This window comes from Schistocerca gregaria, chromosome 1 (genome assembly GCF_023897955.1).
Source record: "Schistocerca gregaria isolate iqSchGreg1 chromosome 1, iqSchGreg1.2, whole genome shotgun sequence".
Taxonomy (NCBI): domain Eukaryota; kingdom Metazoa; phylum Arthropoda; class Insecta; order Orthoptera; family Acrididae; genus Schistocerca; species Schistocerca gregaria.
This window is the reverse complement of record NC_064920.1, coordinates 322,240,192-322,256,085: the sequence shown is the minus strand read 5'-3', so window position 1 is coordinate 322,256,085 and position 15,894 is coordinate 322,240,192. Positions and strand designations below refer to the sequence as shown.

The 15,894-nt window shown below is 37.7% G+C and overlaps 1 protein-coding gene across 2 annotated transcripts in view; it reads right to left on the bottom strand.

The window, feature by feature from the left end:
• Window positions 1-15,894, bottom strand: part of LOC126343774 (protein furry) — a 1,073,323-nt gene that overhangs the window by 71,291 nt on the left and 986,138 nt on the right. For both annotated transcript variants that reach the window (XM_050001966.1, XM_050001967.1), the window contains exons 42-44: window positions 15,479-15,647; window positions 5,973-6,157; window positions 4,412-4,486 (exon numbers count right to left, since the gene is read on the bottom strand). In XM_050001966.1, coding sequence (XP_049857923.1) covers window positions 4,412-4,486; window positions 5,973-6,157; window positions 15,479-15,647 — 429 coding nt within the window. The remainder of the gene's footprint in view (window positions 1-4,411; window positions 4,487-5,972; window positions 6,158-15,478; window positions 15,648-15,894) is intronic.

The following is a 15,894-nucleotide window of genomic DNA, read 5'->3' as shown; positions in this document are numbered from 1 at the left end:
CAGGTTCTGAGACCTGTGTGTGGGTAAGCATTGTTGTGTTGGAACAAGATTTCTTTTGGATTCTTGTCAGGCTGGTTACCGAGTTTGTTCGGTTATCACATATACCTCTTATGATATCATCACTTCCTTTCACCTTCCATTGGATTGGGTTGGGTTGTTTTGGAGAAGGAGACCAGACAGTGAGGTCATCAGTATCATAGGATTAGGGAAGGATGGGGATGGAAGTTGGCCATGCCCTTTGAAAGGAACCATCACGGCATTTGCCTGAAGTGATTAAGGGAAATCACGGAAAACTGCTTGATGCGGGATTGAACCGTCGTCCTCCCGAATGCGAGTCCAGTGTCTAACCACTACGCCATCTCGCTCAATACCTGATATCATCACTATTTTAAAAGACTGTCATCATGGCTTTGCCACCAGAGGGAGCTTACTTGAATTTCTTCTTTGGTGAGTGTGGATGGTGCTACTCCAGTGACTGCCTGTTTGTTTCCAGTTCTAAGTGAAGCACTCAGCTTTCATGGCCTGTAATTACCTGTATCATCAGAGATGCCTCTCCATTGGCCCCAAACTGCTCCAACATTTCAGATGAAATGACTTTTCTCTGAATCTTGTGTTCCGTTGTGAGCATATTTGGAATGCATCTTCAGCAAATCTTGGAAGATCCAAGAGTCCCAGTCACTGCACATGCACTTCTTCCAATGCTCTATAGAGCTAACAGTCAAGTAGAGATGTGCCAGTCTGGATGAACAATGGCACCTGTGTGATTCACCATATTGGGAGCAGTGGCTGTGACAGGACATCCTGAATGCAGTCAATCATCGAGCCAAATTTTTGCACATCCAGACGGTTTAACTATCTTTACCCACTGGCCAACAGTACTCCTAACAACTGTATCATTGCCACACATCACAAACAAATGCTTGAGGATATTCACCACTTCTTTTTCCAGGACCAAGAATTCAATAATAGTAAGTCACTTGTAATGAGAGGCTTGTGTACACACCATTTTGATGGTTCACAACGGCTCTGCCGTCTATCAGAACTGTCTGAAACTTTACACTTTTGGAGAAGAAACATCAAATCTGAAACCTCTAAAAGGTTTTTCCTATGTATATTAATTGCTGTAAGGAAAAAAAATCTGAGGCCTCATTTATTGAACAACTCTCACAACTCTACTGAATGTGGTTTTCCACTTTTTTTCCCCTTATATTCTTATTTTAGTTCCAAGTTTTTCCATGTATGGTAGTGTTTTCTGCTGATGAGTGTAGATATACTTTAGAACTTTAAAAATAGTACCAAGATGAAACCTGGTGAAGACTATAGTAATCAAATTTAGTTCCAAAATGTTTGATTTTGGCCACTAACTGGAGAAATTAAAGAAGCAACCATGCTGTATAGATAATGTATCTAAAGACAAAATATGAACATGGAAGTGACTGTAGCAATTGCAGTCAACTAGGAACTAACTGCGGAGCACATAGTGAAAGATAAAATAATACATAATGAACAAAAAACACGCTGAGGATAACAATATTAAGTGGAAAGAATTTTGGACAGAAAGGTGTTTAAAGGATAAAATAAAAGTGTATTTCATTTGAGAAGCATGAATAAATACTTACATATTTGTTTGTTGTGATAAATATGAAATGGTGATAACAGACTTAAAGTTTCAACTCAAGAAATCCTCAACAAAGTAGACAGTAGATATGTAAATCTCACTTTCTCATGATATATCATAGAAAATCTTAAGTAACTGTATGGGGCAGTCAATAGCAGACAGTTGCCATAAAGAGAATCCACACTATAAAGAAAAAAATTAGTATATCATGAATATGTTTTGTCATTGTATGAAAATATAACTTTAGAGAGGACAAGTGCAGCACAGCTCTTGAAATTAAGAAGAAAGTAGATAACAAAGATGAGGATGAGGTAATTTTTCAGTAAAGAGTAATTTTGTGTACAGGTGAGAACAAAGGTTATTCATGAAAAGAAGGAAGAAAGCTCAGAGTTTAATATCCTGTCAATGATGAGATAAAATCGTTGCAGGGTAGAGAAGGAAATCAGTCGTGCCCTTTTCAGAGAACCATCCCAGCATGGGCCTTAAATATATTTAAGAAAACCTAAATCTAAATGGCTACTGGATACTGGAACTGCCATTTTCTGAGTGTGGGTTCAGTGTCTTACCACTGTAACACCTTGTTTAGGGGTTATTCATAACAGTATTTAGAGTGCCAGGATGTCAACAACATATAAGTTGAAGTAATTTAAGTGCTTTGTCAATGTGTTTATTAGAGTCATGGCCAACTAAAAATAATGGAGGAAGGCGTGAGGTTTGAGATGGTCCTCCTATTAGACAGTGCATTGTTACTCATGAATCATCTCACTTGAGGAATAATTTATGCATTATAGGGTAGTACCATATCTGCAGACAAATGTAAATTAGCACTTGATGGCACTGTAGCTGCATGGAGGTACTGCATGTTTGTGTTGTTTCTACTGAACAAGCTTATTGATTATGAGTTCCAACTATACAGTCTCCCACTGACAAATAATGTCCAGATTTAGTAACAGTAGCACAGTACAGGTAGTAATCACTTTCAGAATAATTTGTAAAGTTTATTTATTGCTAGCACAGGTACCTTAGAGTGTGTGCTTTTTATTTTATTTATACAGAGTTAGCTTTCCTTAAGTGTAAAAAATGTTTTAGCAATAAAATTGATGCATTGGTTTTAGTTTTCTCATGAAAATATGTCCATGAAGAGTTTATTACTATGACAGTCACACATTGGTCCTTACTCTTACTTAACGAACAGTGATCTGTATGGTGTTCGAAGAAACTGTTTTCTTAAATTTCAAAATAAAATAAAAATATAATTAAGAGGTTCCAGAAGATAAGAAAAAGTATTCTGAGATGAAGTGTGCAGAAGAGTTTTATCAAGTCTATCATGCGTGAATGAATGGTAGCACAAGTGCTTAGGGAAAGCCGTTGAAGTGAGTGGAAATCTAGCATGAGGCATAAAAGCCACAAAAAATACTGTTTTAATGTGTGTTATTTTTACAGAGTTAATGTGTGCAACTGAATGAAAATCAAATTGAACACTATATGAATTCCATGTCTATGTTTTTTAAAGCATTACCAGAAATGAAACATGCTGTTTTGTTTTGCTCTGTTTTTGTGCTTATTTCTTGTAGTGTAAAATTACTCTTGGTTTCATTTTGATTGAGCCTCTTGCTGAGGAAAAGTATAGGGGTACTGATTAGATGAAACTTTCGAGTACAATGTAGTAAAATGGAGATATAAGTTGTGTTTCTCATATCACTGCACATGAAACAAACCTTTAGATAACATTATTTTTATCAGCAACTGAGGGACTTACAATTCACATATAGTAAAATACTCTTACAGCAGGTAACCCTAACAGTATCTATAAACTACAAGAAGGGACTCATTTATGGAAGCAAAGTTCATGAAAACAGCAACAATAAATTACATGATAGCTTATGGTTGGTTCTATAAAGTATGTCAGTGACATGTTATGGTGGGATAATCTAAATAATTCAACAAAGTAAACATCTCCCCCCCCCCCCCCACCCCCACCCACCCACCCACACACACACACACACAAAATTGTTTGTCATTTATTTTGGATCAATAACATCGTATCGTGCAACTGACAAATGTACGGATACATCTGGAGAAAAGAAATGGAACACTTAATTACACAACTGATTAAGAAACTGAGAACCTACAATTCCACAAGTATTCTAAGAAACTGTTCTTCATCTCAAAATAAACATGGGAGCAAGTTCATTCCATACAAAAGAATAATACACACAAATAAATGTCGATAATAAACATACAGGTTTGAGAACACTTTACTAAAATCTGACTGAAGAGTGTCTCGTCCTTCACATTTCAGAAAAAATCAATATAGTAGAGTGAGTGAGTGAGTGAGTGAGTGAGTGTGTGTGTGTGTGTGTGTGTGTGTGTGTGTGTGTGTGTGTGTGTGTGTTTGTAGTGTAGTGTTCTAAATGTACAAAACTAAGAAATGTAAAATACAGTATTGTACTATCTTAACAATATTGCAAACTCAACAAATATGATGCCTTAACTATTAATGGACTCAATCCTTTTACTCAAATTTTTCAGAAAATTTGGGAACCATCACTGACAACTCATCCAAATAGAATTAAATGAAAAGTGCTATTGACTTTATAAATATGGTACCAAGGTAATCATTTCACAATTAGCAAAGCAATGTTGCACGAAGATGGATGCAGTTTATGTAGCAGAACACCAAAGTTTAGATTTTTGTTGATCCAGATGATAAGTTACAAACATAAACAGAGCATGATAGATAATATAAAGAATGGTGTTGAATACAAAATAGTAAAGCATTTGAATTCTTACAGAAGGACTTTTTGGCAAGCCAACTCGCTGACCACATGTTGTAAGTAGGTTCACGAGACACTCCCTCACACGGCTCTGAAGAGAAAAACAGTACAAAAGTTTATTAAAAAACAGATCAGTCTACTGATGACCTGAGTGAAAAATACAAGAAAATTACATTGAGTGGCTAAATTACTTAGTTCACCAAAGGAATACTGTAATTAGTATTGAATTTATGTGACAGAAGATGATCTTACAGACTACAAATATATGAATGAGGATATGTTATTAATATTTTTCTGCTTAATTTCAGAATCTCATAAAAATGCTTCAATATTAAACTTTTACATATCCTAAGACACTTCATTAACCTTATTAAAAAGAGAGAGAGAGAGAGAGAGAGAGAGAGAGAGAGAGAGAGAGAGAGAGAGAGAGAGAGACGGACAAAAATAATCTTTGGATTTACAAAATTAAAACTGAAAGTTGTGAATTGAACTGGTGTATCCTGGCAAAGAATGTGTTTTTAAATCTTTTGAACTACATGCACCATCCAATATAAATCACATCACATCACACTATGAATTTTACTGCATATCACACAAGGAAACAATTATGGATAGTGACAGTAATGAATGGTAAGTTGTTCTTGCAGTGAAAGAAACCAAATAAACAATACTCATAAGCATTAGGCAGTCACTAATGACATCATTGCAGTCTTGTGCTACAGTTAATGTATATCAGCACTGATGAATAAGAGGCACTTTAAGGTAGTTTCATACACTGAGGTGACAAACTTCATGGGATAGCAATATGCACATATACAGATGTGATAGTAATACATTCACAAGATATAAAAGGGCAGTGCATTGGCAGAGCTGTCATTTGTACTCGTGTGATACATGTGAAAAGGTTTCCAAAACAATTATGGCTGTACGGCAGGCTTTGTATGTGGAATAGTAGTTGGAGCTAAAGGCAAAAGACATTCCATTTCAGAAATTGTTGGGGAATTTCATATTCCAAGATCAACAGTGTAAAGAGTGTGCTGAGAATGCCACATTTATGGCATTAATTCTCACCATGGACAATGCAGTGGCTGAAGGGCCTTCATTTGATGACTGGGCCATAATTGTTCACAACTGATTTGAAGGACATTTTGGACAGTTTGAGTGTATGATTTGGCCTCTGAGATCACCCAACATGAATCCCATTGTACATTTATGGGACATAATCTGGAGGTCAGTTTGTGCGCAAAATCCTGCACCAGCAACACCTTCACAATTATGGAATGTTCAGTGTTTCTGTAGGGGACTCCCAATGACTTGTTGAGTCCAGGCCACATTGAGTTGCTGCACTACACCAGTCAAAAGAAGTTGTGACACGATATAGGCTGTGATTTTTGTCACCTCACTATATTACAATACCATATCAAATAGGTAGAAGATTTTAATATCATATCAAGTACACAGAAAAATTTAGTTTCATTCCCTTTTAGTTTCTAAAATAGCCTCAGAGATTAATTCTTGGAGCACAATGGAAGACAACAATGATTGGATATGATGATATAGAAAATAAAGATGGAAACCTGTGACATCCAGGGTCTCTTCCAGCCAGCTACCCCTGTATTATCTGCAGGAGATAGTGACACAGAGCGACGTGGTGATGATGCTGCTCCTTCTCCCTGATTATTTTTTTCCTCAATCTTCGTCAGAAATCTACGTCCTATGATTGGAGTCTGAGACAAATCAAATGTGAACTCCATTGTTCTGCCTAGGAAAAGGAAAAGGAAATTAAACTAATTCAGATTTTTAAAAATTAACTTTTTTGAAGCATACATAAATTGCAATTTAAATGACAACTACATAAAGTGTGCAAAAAGCAATGAGAAAACATATTCAGAAGCTGTGTTCCTTTGATATTACTGTTCACATAAACAGTGATAAGACAAACACAGTCTCAGTAGAATATCATCTGCAATGACAAAAGAAAATCTGAATAACATTTAACTTAAGAAAACAAACAAAATAAAAGAGATTATGCTAAAAATTGACAGTCCTTTCAAAACTGTAGTAACATCGAGGTGACAAGTTTTTTCTTCAAACTGTGATGCTGAAGATAGCAATGAATTATAACCTATTCCATAAAATGTCAGGCATGCAGCCGCATAAATTCAACTTCTTCTTCTTCTAATATTTCAGCTGAATACTGTCCAGCCATCTTTGGAGTGAGTCCGTGGCTGACACTCCAGCACTTGCTCCTGTCTTTTTAAACCTGTAGACTGAACTACTGTGCATGCAGCCACAGTTACACAAGATGCACAATTATAACCTAGATTATACAAGCCTCATTCAAAAATTAAATTTCCCATTTATTTTCCTAGAAACTACAACAGATACAGAAAATATAATATCTAAATTAAACAGAGCAAGTTTTCAACTATATATATGCTGTCAATTTTCCACATAATCACCACCCTTTGTAATTCACTTTTTTCAATGATGAACAAAAGTCTGCATACCATATTCATGAAAACCTGACCCAGCTAGGACTAGCCACAGTCTTTACAGCTTCAAAAACAGAATCTGACCATATAAAATGCTAGCCACATAGTCCATCTTTCGGTAAAACTCTCCCCTGGGTCAAACAAACCTGTGACCATTCATGCTGCTCTGCTCTGTGTATGTTCAATATCCCCTGTCAGTCTGATTTTTTAAGGGCACACACACTTGAGCAATATTCTAGAATTCATCACATGAGTGATTTGTAGCAATCTTCTCTGTAGACTGATTGCACTTTTCCAGTATTCTACCAATAAACTGAAAACTACTACCTGCTTTACCCATGACTGAGCCTATGTGATAATTCCATTTCACATTTCTACACAGTGTCACACCAAGGTATCTGTATGAGTTGGCTGATTTCAATACTGGCTCATTGATATTATAGTCATAGGACACTATGCTTTTTTTCATTTTATGAAGTGCACAACTTTACATTTTTGACACTTAAAGCAAGTTGTCAATCTTTGCACCCCTTTGAAATCTTATCAAGATCTGAATGAATATTTATGCAGCTTCTTTCAGATATTACTTCATCAAAACTGCATCATATGCAAAAAGCCTAAGGTTACTGTTAATATTGTCTCCAAGTTCATTAATATACAACATGAACAGCAAGGGTCTCAACACACTTCCCTTGGGCACTTCTACATCTACGATGATTCTCCATCCAAGATAACATGCTGTGTCCTTCCTACCAGAAAGTCCTCAATCCAATCACAAATTTCACTTGAAATCCCACATACATTTGACAAAGTGGACTGAGTCAAATGTGTTTTGGAAATCAAAAAAAATACTGCAGCTACCTGCCTGCCTTGATCCAAAGCTTCCAGTAGATCGTGTCAGAAAGGTTTCACATGATCTACACTTTTGGAATCCATGCTGGCTGGCATAGAGAAGGTCATTCTGTTTGAGATATCTAATTATGTTTGAACTCAGAATATGCTCTAAGACTCTACAACAACACAATGTCAAGGATATTGGACTCTGAGAGGGATTCGATCACAATTTTCACAATTTTAACGATTTCAGCTGTTTCTCAACACCACTAACACTAATACTTATCTCAGTCATCTTTATAGTGGTACGAGATTAAACTCGGGCAACTCTCATAGGTTTTCCTTCATAAAGGAGCATGCTCAGGGGCATGCATCTTGCGTGACGAGCACAGGTCCCCAAGCTGGGTCTGGCACTGCTCCCTCTTATTTGTGCCAGGCTCCTCTATCCTATCTGCTCTCTTTTGGTCAACTCTTCTTCTTTTCTGACCCTAATGGTATTATGTATGGAGGCCTAGGGTGCCTTTCATTTTCACGCCCTTTAATGGCACTTTTCTTTCTTTGGGCGAGCTCTTCAATTCTTGAAATGTCTGACCCCTTCTATTTTATCTGTCTTCACAATTTCATGTAGTCATCTTTCATCCTTCATCATCACCTTTCTGAGTAACATTCTTAATTGTAATTCGAGGATTTATCATCACACTAGGGTGACATCTTTGACAGTCGACCATGAACAGTCTTTTGAAGAATAATTCCACCGACTGCAACCATAAATTGTAGGAAAGACAGCATTCGGATTTGGTGTGCTGTCATTCAAAAGATAATGATGGGTCGGAGCACCTAAAAAATCAACAGTCGGTACAAACCGAAAAACATCAAAGGATTAAGCCTAAACAAATCTCACTCTTCTCAACACACAATGTTAACTCCTTGTGACAAGCTGGAAAATTAAAGTCATCACTGATATCATGAAGCAACACAAAATTGTAATTATGGCTCTTCAAGAAATCAAAAACAGTGATCAAGACCCTATGGGAGCTCAGGGATACCGACTTTGAAAAGGAATTCCAGGAAAAACTGTCCACAATTTAACAAGGGATTTCTTATAGATCTCAAAATTATTGACTCTATCATAGAATTCAAGTCTCAGTCTCCCAGACTTGCAACTCTAACCTTGAAATCTCTAAATAAGACATACACAATTATCAATGCATATGCTCTCACCAATCATAAAAATAATACTCTGAACGGCAAAGGGGAAAAACAGAAATTTTGTGATCTACTGGATCAAGTCTTAACCAACATTCCTCCATCAAACATAAAAATTCTCCTAGGTGATGTCAGTGCTCATCTGGGGCAAGAAGGAAAATACAGAGATGATATTGGAAAATGGCCAGCACATAAATGGACCAACAAAAGTGGTCAAAGGTTAATTGAAACTTGTAGAAGCCATAACCTGGTCTCAAAATCAACATGTTTTAAATGGAAACCTCAGAAATTAAAATCCTGGAAACACCCTGATTTCTGAAAGGGTGACTGGCAACTGGACCATGTATGCGAGGATAAATTTCACCATTGTGAAATCTGCAATGTCAATGTTTTAAGAGATGAAGACTCAGGGTCTGACCACTATGTTGCAAAGATCAAAATAAAATTAACACCAATGGTAAAAAAAGATCTCAGAAAAAAATGGAAGAAAATTTGACCCAACCATCTTAAGAAAAAATGAAGCATACACTAGGAAATCAGGTGAAGGATCTATCAACTATAATACGCTAGAAGAATTAACCACCAAATTAAAATCCATACCAGATGAGTTGGCTCCAATAAATCCCATGAAGAAACATGAGTGGTGGAATGAAGAACATGACCAGTCATCAGAAAGAAGACACCAAGCTTGGATAAAGCATCAAGCCCAAAAGTCTGAAGAATCACATCTAGAACTAATTAAGCAAAGAATGTCAATCCATAAAATCATCAGACAGACAAAACACGAACATCTTAAAAATATCCTAGAAAAGGTAGAAGAGAACTTCCCCAAGAAACAGTCAAGAGATTATTACAAAACCTTTGGGAGATATCTTAAAAAGTATGAGTTCCCAATATTGACGCTGAGAGATAATTCAGAAAAGTTGGCACATAGTAATCAAGAAAATGCAGAGATCTTTGCAGAGTCTTTCAACAAACTTTTAAATTGTGATGACCCACTGGAAACATTTCAAGTAGACACTGAGGCATCTATTTTAACCACCCCAGACCTACTATATCCTCCAACTATCAATGAGGTTGAGATTGCTATTCAGGAACTAAAAAATTACAAGGCATGTGGTGAAGACCATGTATTAGCAGAAATCTGGAAGAATGTTGGAAAACCTGTGGTCATAAATCTCCACCAACATATAACTGAAACGTTGATCACAGAGAAAATTCCAGAGCATTGGACCTCAGGAATAGTTCATTCATTATTTAAAAAAGGAGATAGAACCAACCCAGATAATTACAAAGAAATAACCCTTCTGGACTGCACATACGAAATTTTCTCCTGCGTAATTTATAATCAGATCTAAAATATTCTGGAAACAAAACCTGGAGCACATCAAGGAGGATTTCAACCATACAGAAGCTACTCACACCAAATTCTTAGCCTGAAACTAGTAATGGAGTATCACAAATATAGAAACAAACAGTTATTCATCTCATTCATAGATTAAAAAAAAAAGCATATGGTAGTGTTCATAGACCCACACTTCTAAAAATCCTTGGATCATATGGCCTCCATCCTAAACTGGCAAGACTCATGTAACTAACTTTACGTTAAACAAATACAAAGGTCAAGTTCAGAGGAGAAATGTCAAAAGCTTTCACAATAACAACAGGACTCAGACAAGGTGATGGGTTGTCCCCTTTTTTTGTTTTCAATGTGGCCCTCGATTACATCATGACAATCTGGCATAAAGAAAATTCATGTAAAATCTGAATTGGAGGAAAACCAGTAATAAGAGCAAACTGCCTCAGGTTTGCTGATGATTTAGATCTCTTAGCCTTTGACATGGAAAACGTTTGTGCTCAGATCACAAATCTCCAGAAAATTTCTTAAAAAATAGGATTACGAATATCCTTTTAGAAAACTGAAATTGTGCCCGTGAAACCTCTTTGCATAGATAAAATCTTCATAAATGATCAACAATTAACATAGTTCTACATTTAACTATCTTGAAGAAATTATTTTGCACAACTTGGGTGAGAAAGCAACATGGATAAAGACAACCAACAACATGAAAAAAACACAATTTCTGACCTGATCAACATATAATAAGAAATGCCAGTCAATAGACACTAAGATCCAACATTACAAAACTGTAACTCTCCTGGAAGCAACTTATGCTTGTGAAACTCTGTTCCAAATTTAAAATGAATGAAGAACCGATCAACTCCTCAAGACTGAATGAAGAATTATCAGAACATGCATCAATAAAAAATACCAGGTTGATAGAGTCTGGAGAATACTCCCTAATGAAACTGTCTATTGTGAGACTGACCCAGATTCTGAACGAATGAAAAAGTTCTGGGCTGAGTGCAAGAAGCAAGTAGTCGAATCTTCAAAGAGAAAGTGAACATGGAATGACTCAAGTGGTCCAATGTGGCCAATCAAGTTAATAATAATAAAAGGAGCATTTGAAAGTGGAGTTACGCATTTTAGACTTCACTTTGCTACCGTCAATTTTAGTTTCTGTCTCATTTGCTAGGGACTGGACACTTAACTTTGGTGCCACTAATAGACTTTGCATACAACCACAATTTCTTTGGGTTTTATGAAAGATAATTTGACAATATTCTGCTATGCTAACCACTGAAGGATACATGCATTTCTCTCTCGACAGCCAAACACATTTCATTCAGCATCTCTCTATCTATAACCCTATGCTTTGTTTTACACGTATTATGCAGTAATCTCTGTTTCTATGGAAGTTTCTTTACAGTGACTGTATACTGTGGGGCATCGCTCTCATTATGAACTGTACTGCTGGGTACATATCCATCCAGTTCATGGTCAATTATTCCTTTAAACTAGAGCCGTAGTTCCTCTACATGCTACTGCTCTGTGCTGAAAGTTTCAAATTCCTCAATGATATTTCTATGACCCTACTGATTTTTTATGTAGTTTACTGACCATTTATATCTTTCTGCTTCTTTTAGTTCTCCTTTGTACTTTGGTAATTATTCTTGCCATAACAGTGTCAGGGCCACTGATACGAGTGTTGATGAGGACATCCTCAAAGATGTCAAGTCTCTTAATTGCCCTTAGATCCAGTATGTTTCCATCATGAATGGGGTTCTGAACTACCTGTTCTATGTAGTTTTCAGATAGGGCATTCAATAATGTTTCACAAGATATCCTGTCACACTCACCACTAACAAATCTGTAATTTTCCCGATTGACTGTTGGGTGATTAAAATCTCTACTGATGATTACAGTATGACTGGGGAATTTATGTAAATGTGAACTGAGGTTTTCTTTAAAGTTTTCGGTTACTTATCCTGTCACACTCACCATTAACAAATCTGTAATTTTCCCGATTGACTGTAGGGTGATTAAAATCTCTACTGATGATTACAGTATGACTGGGGAATTTATGTAAATGTGAACTGAGGTTTTCTTTAAAGTTTTCGGTTACTTCAGGAGATGAGTCTCGTGGGCGACAGAAGGATTCAACTATCATTTCATGCCCACCCTTGATACTGAGCCTTGTCCAAACAGTCTCACATGTATCTTCAATCTCTAGCTTGGTGGAATTGAGTTTCTTGTCTACTGCAACAAATACACCACCCCAATTTCCTATTTTACCATTTACTCATACTGTGAGACCCTGTCCATTATTCCTATTTTGTAAGGAACAATCTAATGCATTTACTTAGATCCATCAACAGTGTCCACGTTTGCATCCCCAAAATTAAGGAAATAAATTTATGCTAAGTTTTTATCACAAATGAGTATTCATCTCCAGACAATAAGACCCAGCCTTTGTACCTGAAGACGACAGTGGCTATGTGGGTGTGAGAGTTGTGCTCATGTGAATGTGTGCATTTTTTTTTTTTTTTTTTTTTTACTTCTGATGAAGGACTTAGTCCAAAAGCTGAATATTTTTAACATTGTGTTTTATTGTGCCTCTCTGTGACACAGTGTCTTCTCTATGTGATGAGTAGCAATCTGTCCTTTCCTTATGGTTGTTACAGGTGTTATTTGTATATACATCATTATATTACAGTCTGATTTTCTATTAAGTAAAAGGCTCTAATACAATACCACTTCTGGAATGATATCTGCAGATTCAACTGGTTGATTTATTAGCTCAAGTTTGCTGCTTTCTTAGTCTGTCCATCTGATTACTCACTTCTCTCTGTGTTCAGTGTGCCAGTGCCTGTCACTGAGTACTTTCACTTATGCTGTATATATTTTTTTTAGCAATGATGCTAGTTTGTTAAAACTGCATTAAATGCTCCTGAGGGCTCTTTCTGTTATTTTATGGTTGTGTTTTACCTCTATGTATCTAAAGTTATACTTGTAAATAAAATAGAAATAAACTTCCACATTGGAAAAATATATTAAAAACAAAGATTCCAAGACTTACCAAGTGGGAAAGCGCCGGTAGACAGGCACAATAAAATAACACACAAACACACACGCAAAATTTCTAGCTTTCGCAACCAACGGTTGCTTCTTCAGGAAAGAGGGAAGGAGAGGGAAAGATGAAAGGATGTGGGTTTTAAGGGAGAGGGTAAGGAGTCATTCCAATCCCGGGAGTGGAAAGACTTACCGTAGGGGGAAAAAAGGACAGGTGAACACTCGCACACACACACACACACACACACACACATATCCATCCGCACATGAACAGACACCTTTTACAGAGGCAAAGAAGTTGTTGAAAGACAGGTGAGATATGAGCGGCGGCAACTTGAAATTAGCGGAGGTTGAGGCCTGGCGGATATCAAGAAGAGAGGATATACTGAAGGGCAAGTTCCCATCTCCGGAGTTCAGACAGGTTGGTGTTAGTGAGAAGTATTCCGATAACTTAGACAGTGTAACACTGTGCCAAGATGTGCTGGCCGTGCACCAAGGCATGTTTAGCCACAGGGTGATCCTCATTACCAACAAACACTGTCTGCCTGTGTCCATTAATGTGAAGGGACAGTTTGTTGCTGGTCATTCCCACATAGAAAGCGTCACAGTGTAGGCAGGTCAGTTGGTAAATCACGTGGGTGCTTTCACACGTGGCTCTGTCTTTGATCGTGTACACCTTCCAGGTTACAGGACTGGAGTAGGTGGTGGTGTGAGGGTGCATAGGACAGGTTTTACACCGGGGGCGGTTACAAGGGTAGGAGCCAGAGGGTAGGGAAGGTGGTTTGGGGATTTCATAGGGATGAACCAAAAGGTTACGAAGGTTAGGTGGACAGCGGAAAGACACTCTTGGTGGAGTGGGGAGGATTTCATGAAGGATGGATCTCATTTCGGGGCAGGATTTTAGGAAGTCGTATCTCTGCTGGAGAGCCACATTCAGAGTCTGATCCAGTCCCGGGAAGTATCCTGTCACAAGTGGGGCACTTTTGGGGTTCTTCTGTGACAGGTTCTGGGTTTGAGGGGATGAGGAAGTGGCTCTGGTTATTTGCTTCTGTACCAGGTCGGGAGGGTAGTTGCGGGATACGAAAGCTGTTTTCAGATTGTTGGTGTAATGGTTCAGGGATTCAGGACTGGAGCAGATTCGTTTGCCATGAAGGCCTAAGCTGTAGGGAAGGGACCGTTTGATATGGAATGGGTGGCAATTGTCATAATGGAGGTACTGTTGCTTGTTGGTGGGTTTGATGTGGACGGATGTGTGAAGCTGGCCATTGGACAGATGGAAGTCAACATCAAGGAAAGTGGCATGGGATTTGGAGTAGGACCAGGTGAATCTGATGGAACCAAAGGAGTTGAGGTTGGAGAGGAAATTCTGGAGCTTTTCTTCACTGTGAGTCCAGATCATGAAGATGTCATCAATAAATCTGTACCAAACTTTGGGTTGGCAGACTTGGGTAACCAAGAAGGCTTCCTCTAAGCGACCCATAAATAGGTTGGCATATGAGGGGGCCATCCTGGTACCCATGGCTGTTCCCTTTAATTGTTCGTATGTCTGGCCTTCAAAAGTGAAGAAGTTGTGGGTCAGGATGAAGCTGGCTAAGGTGATGAGAAAAGAGGTTTTAGGTAGGGTGGCAGGTGATCGGCGTGAAAGGAAGTGCTCCAGTGCAGTGAGGCCCTGGACGTGCGGGTCTGTGTATGTGCGGATGGATATGTGTGTGTGTGCGTGCGAGTGTACACCTGTCCTTTTTTCTCCCTATGATAAGTCTTTCCACTCCCGTGATTGGAATGACTCCTTACCATCTCCCTTAAAACCCACATCCTTTCATCTTTCCCTCTCCTTCCCTCTTTCCTGAAGAAGCAACTGTTGGTTGCGAAAGCTAGAAATTTTGTGTGTGTGCTTGTGTGTTATTTTATTGTGCCTGTCTACCGGCGCTTTCCCGCTTGGTAAGTCTTGGAATCTTTGTTTTTAATATATAAAGTTATACTTGTATTTTCACACTTATCTCTGTTACTATTTGTGTAAAACAGAAGGCACACTAAGTGAAATCTGATGTCAACGAACATGAGAATAACTTACAAACAAGCTGACATAATATAGCCTGCACTGTTTGTTGAACTATTTACTTAAAAATCACATTACCTGGCAGTTCTTTTTTTGTGAATATTTCGCCGTCTGCAAAAGAAGGGTGTGGTGAATTAGCACTATTTTCCCAGTGAGGAGGATGCAGAGCTGTAGGAGGTGCAACAAGTGTTGAGGAACGTGTGACAACCAGCTTAAGAATCTTGAGTGCTTCCTTATAGTGAGGACCCTGGTAAAACCAAAAAAAAAGGATATTCAACATGTAATTGAGAAAGTTTGACATGTGAGTATTACTGAATTTTGCACCTATGTAGTTAATAACATTTGTCAGAGTAAGACCTAATAATGAAAGTCAAAAACCAACTTTCCATTTGTTTATCAGTTTATGTAACAGATGAGAAGAACTAGAACATAAAAACACCTTATAATGCAAGTTGAATTTTTAATATAATAACTGATGAGCACGAGTACCATGC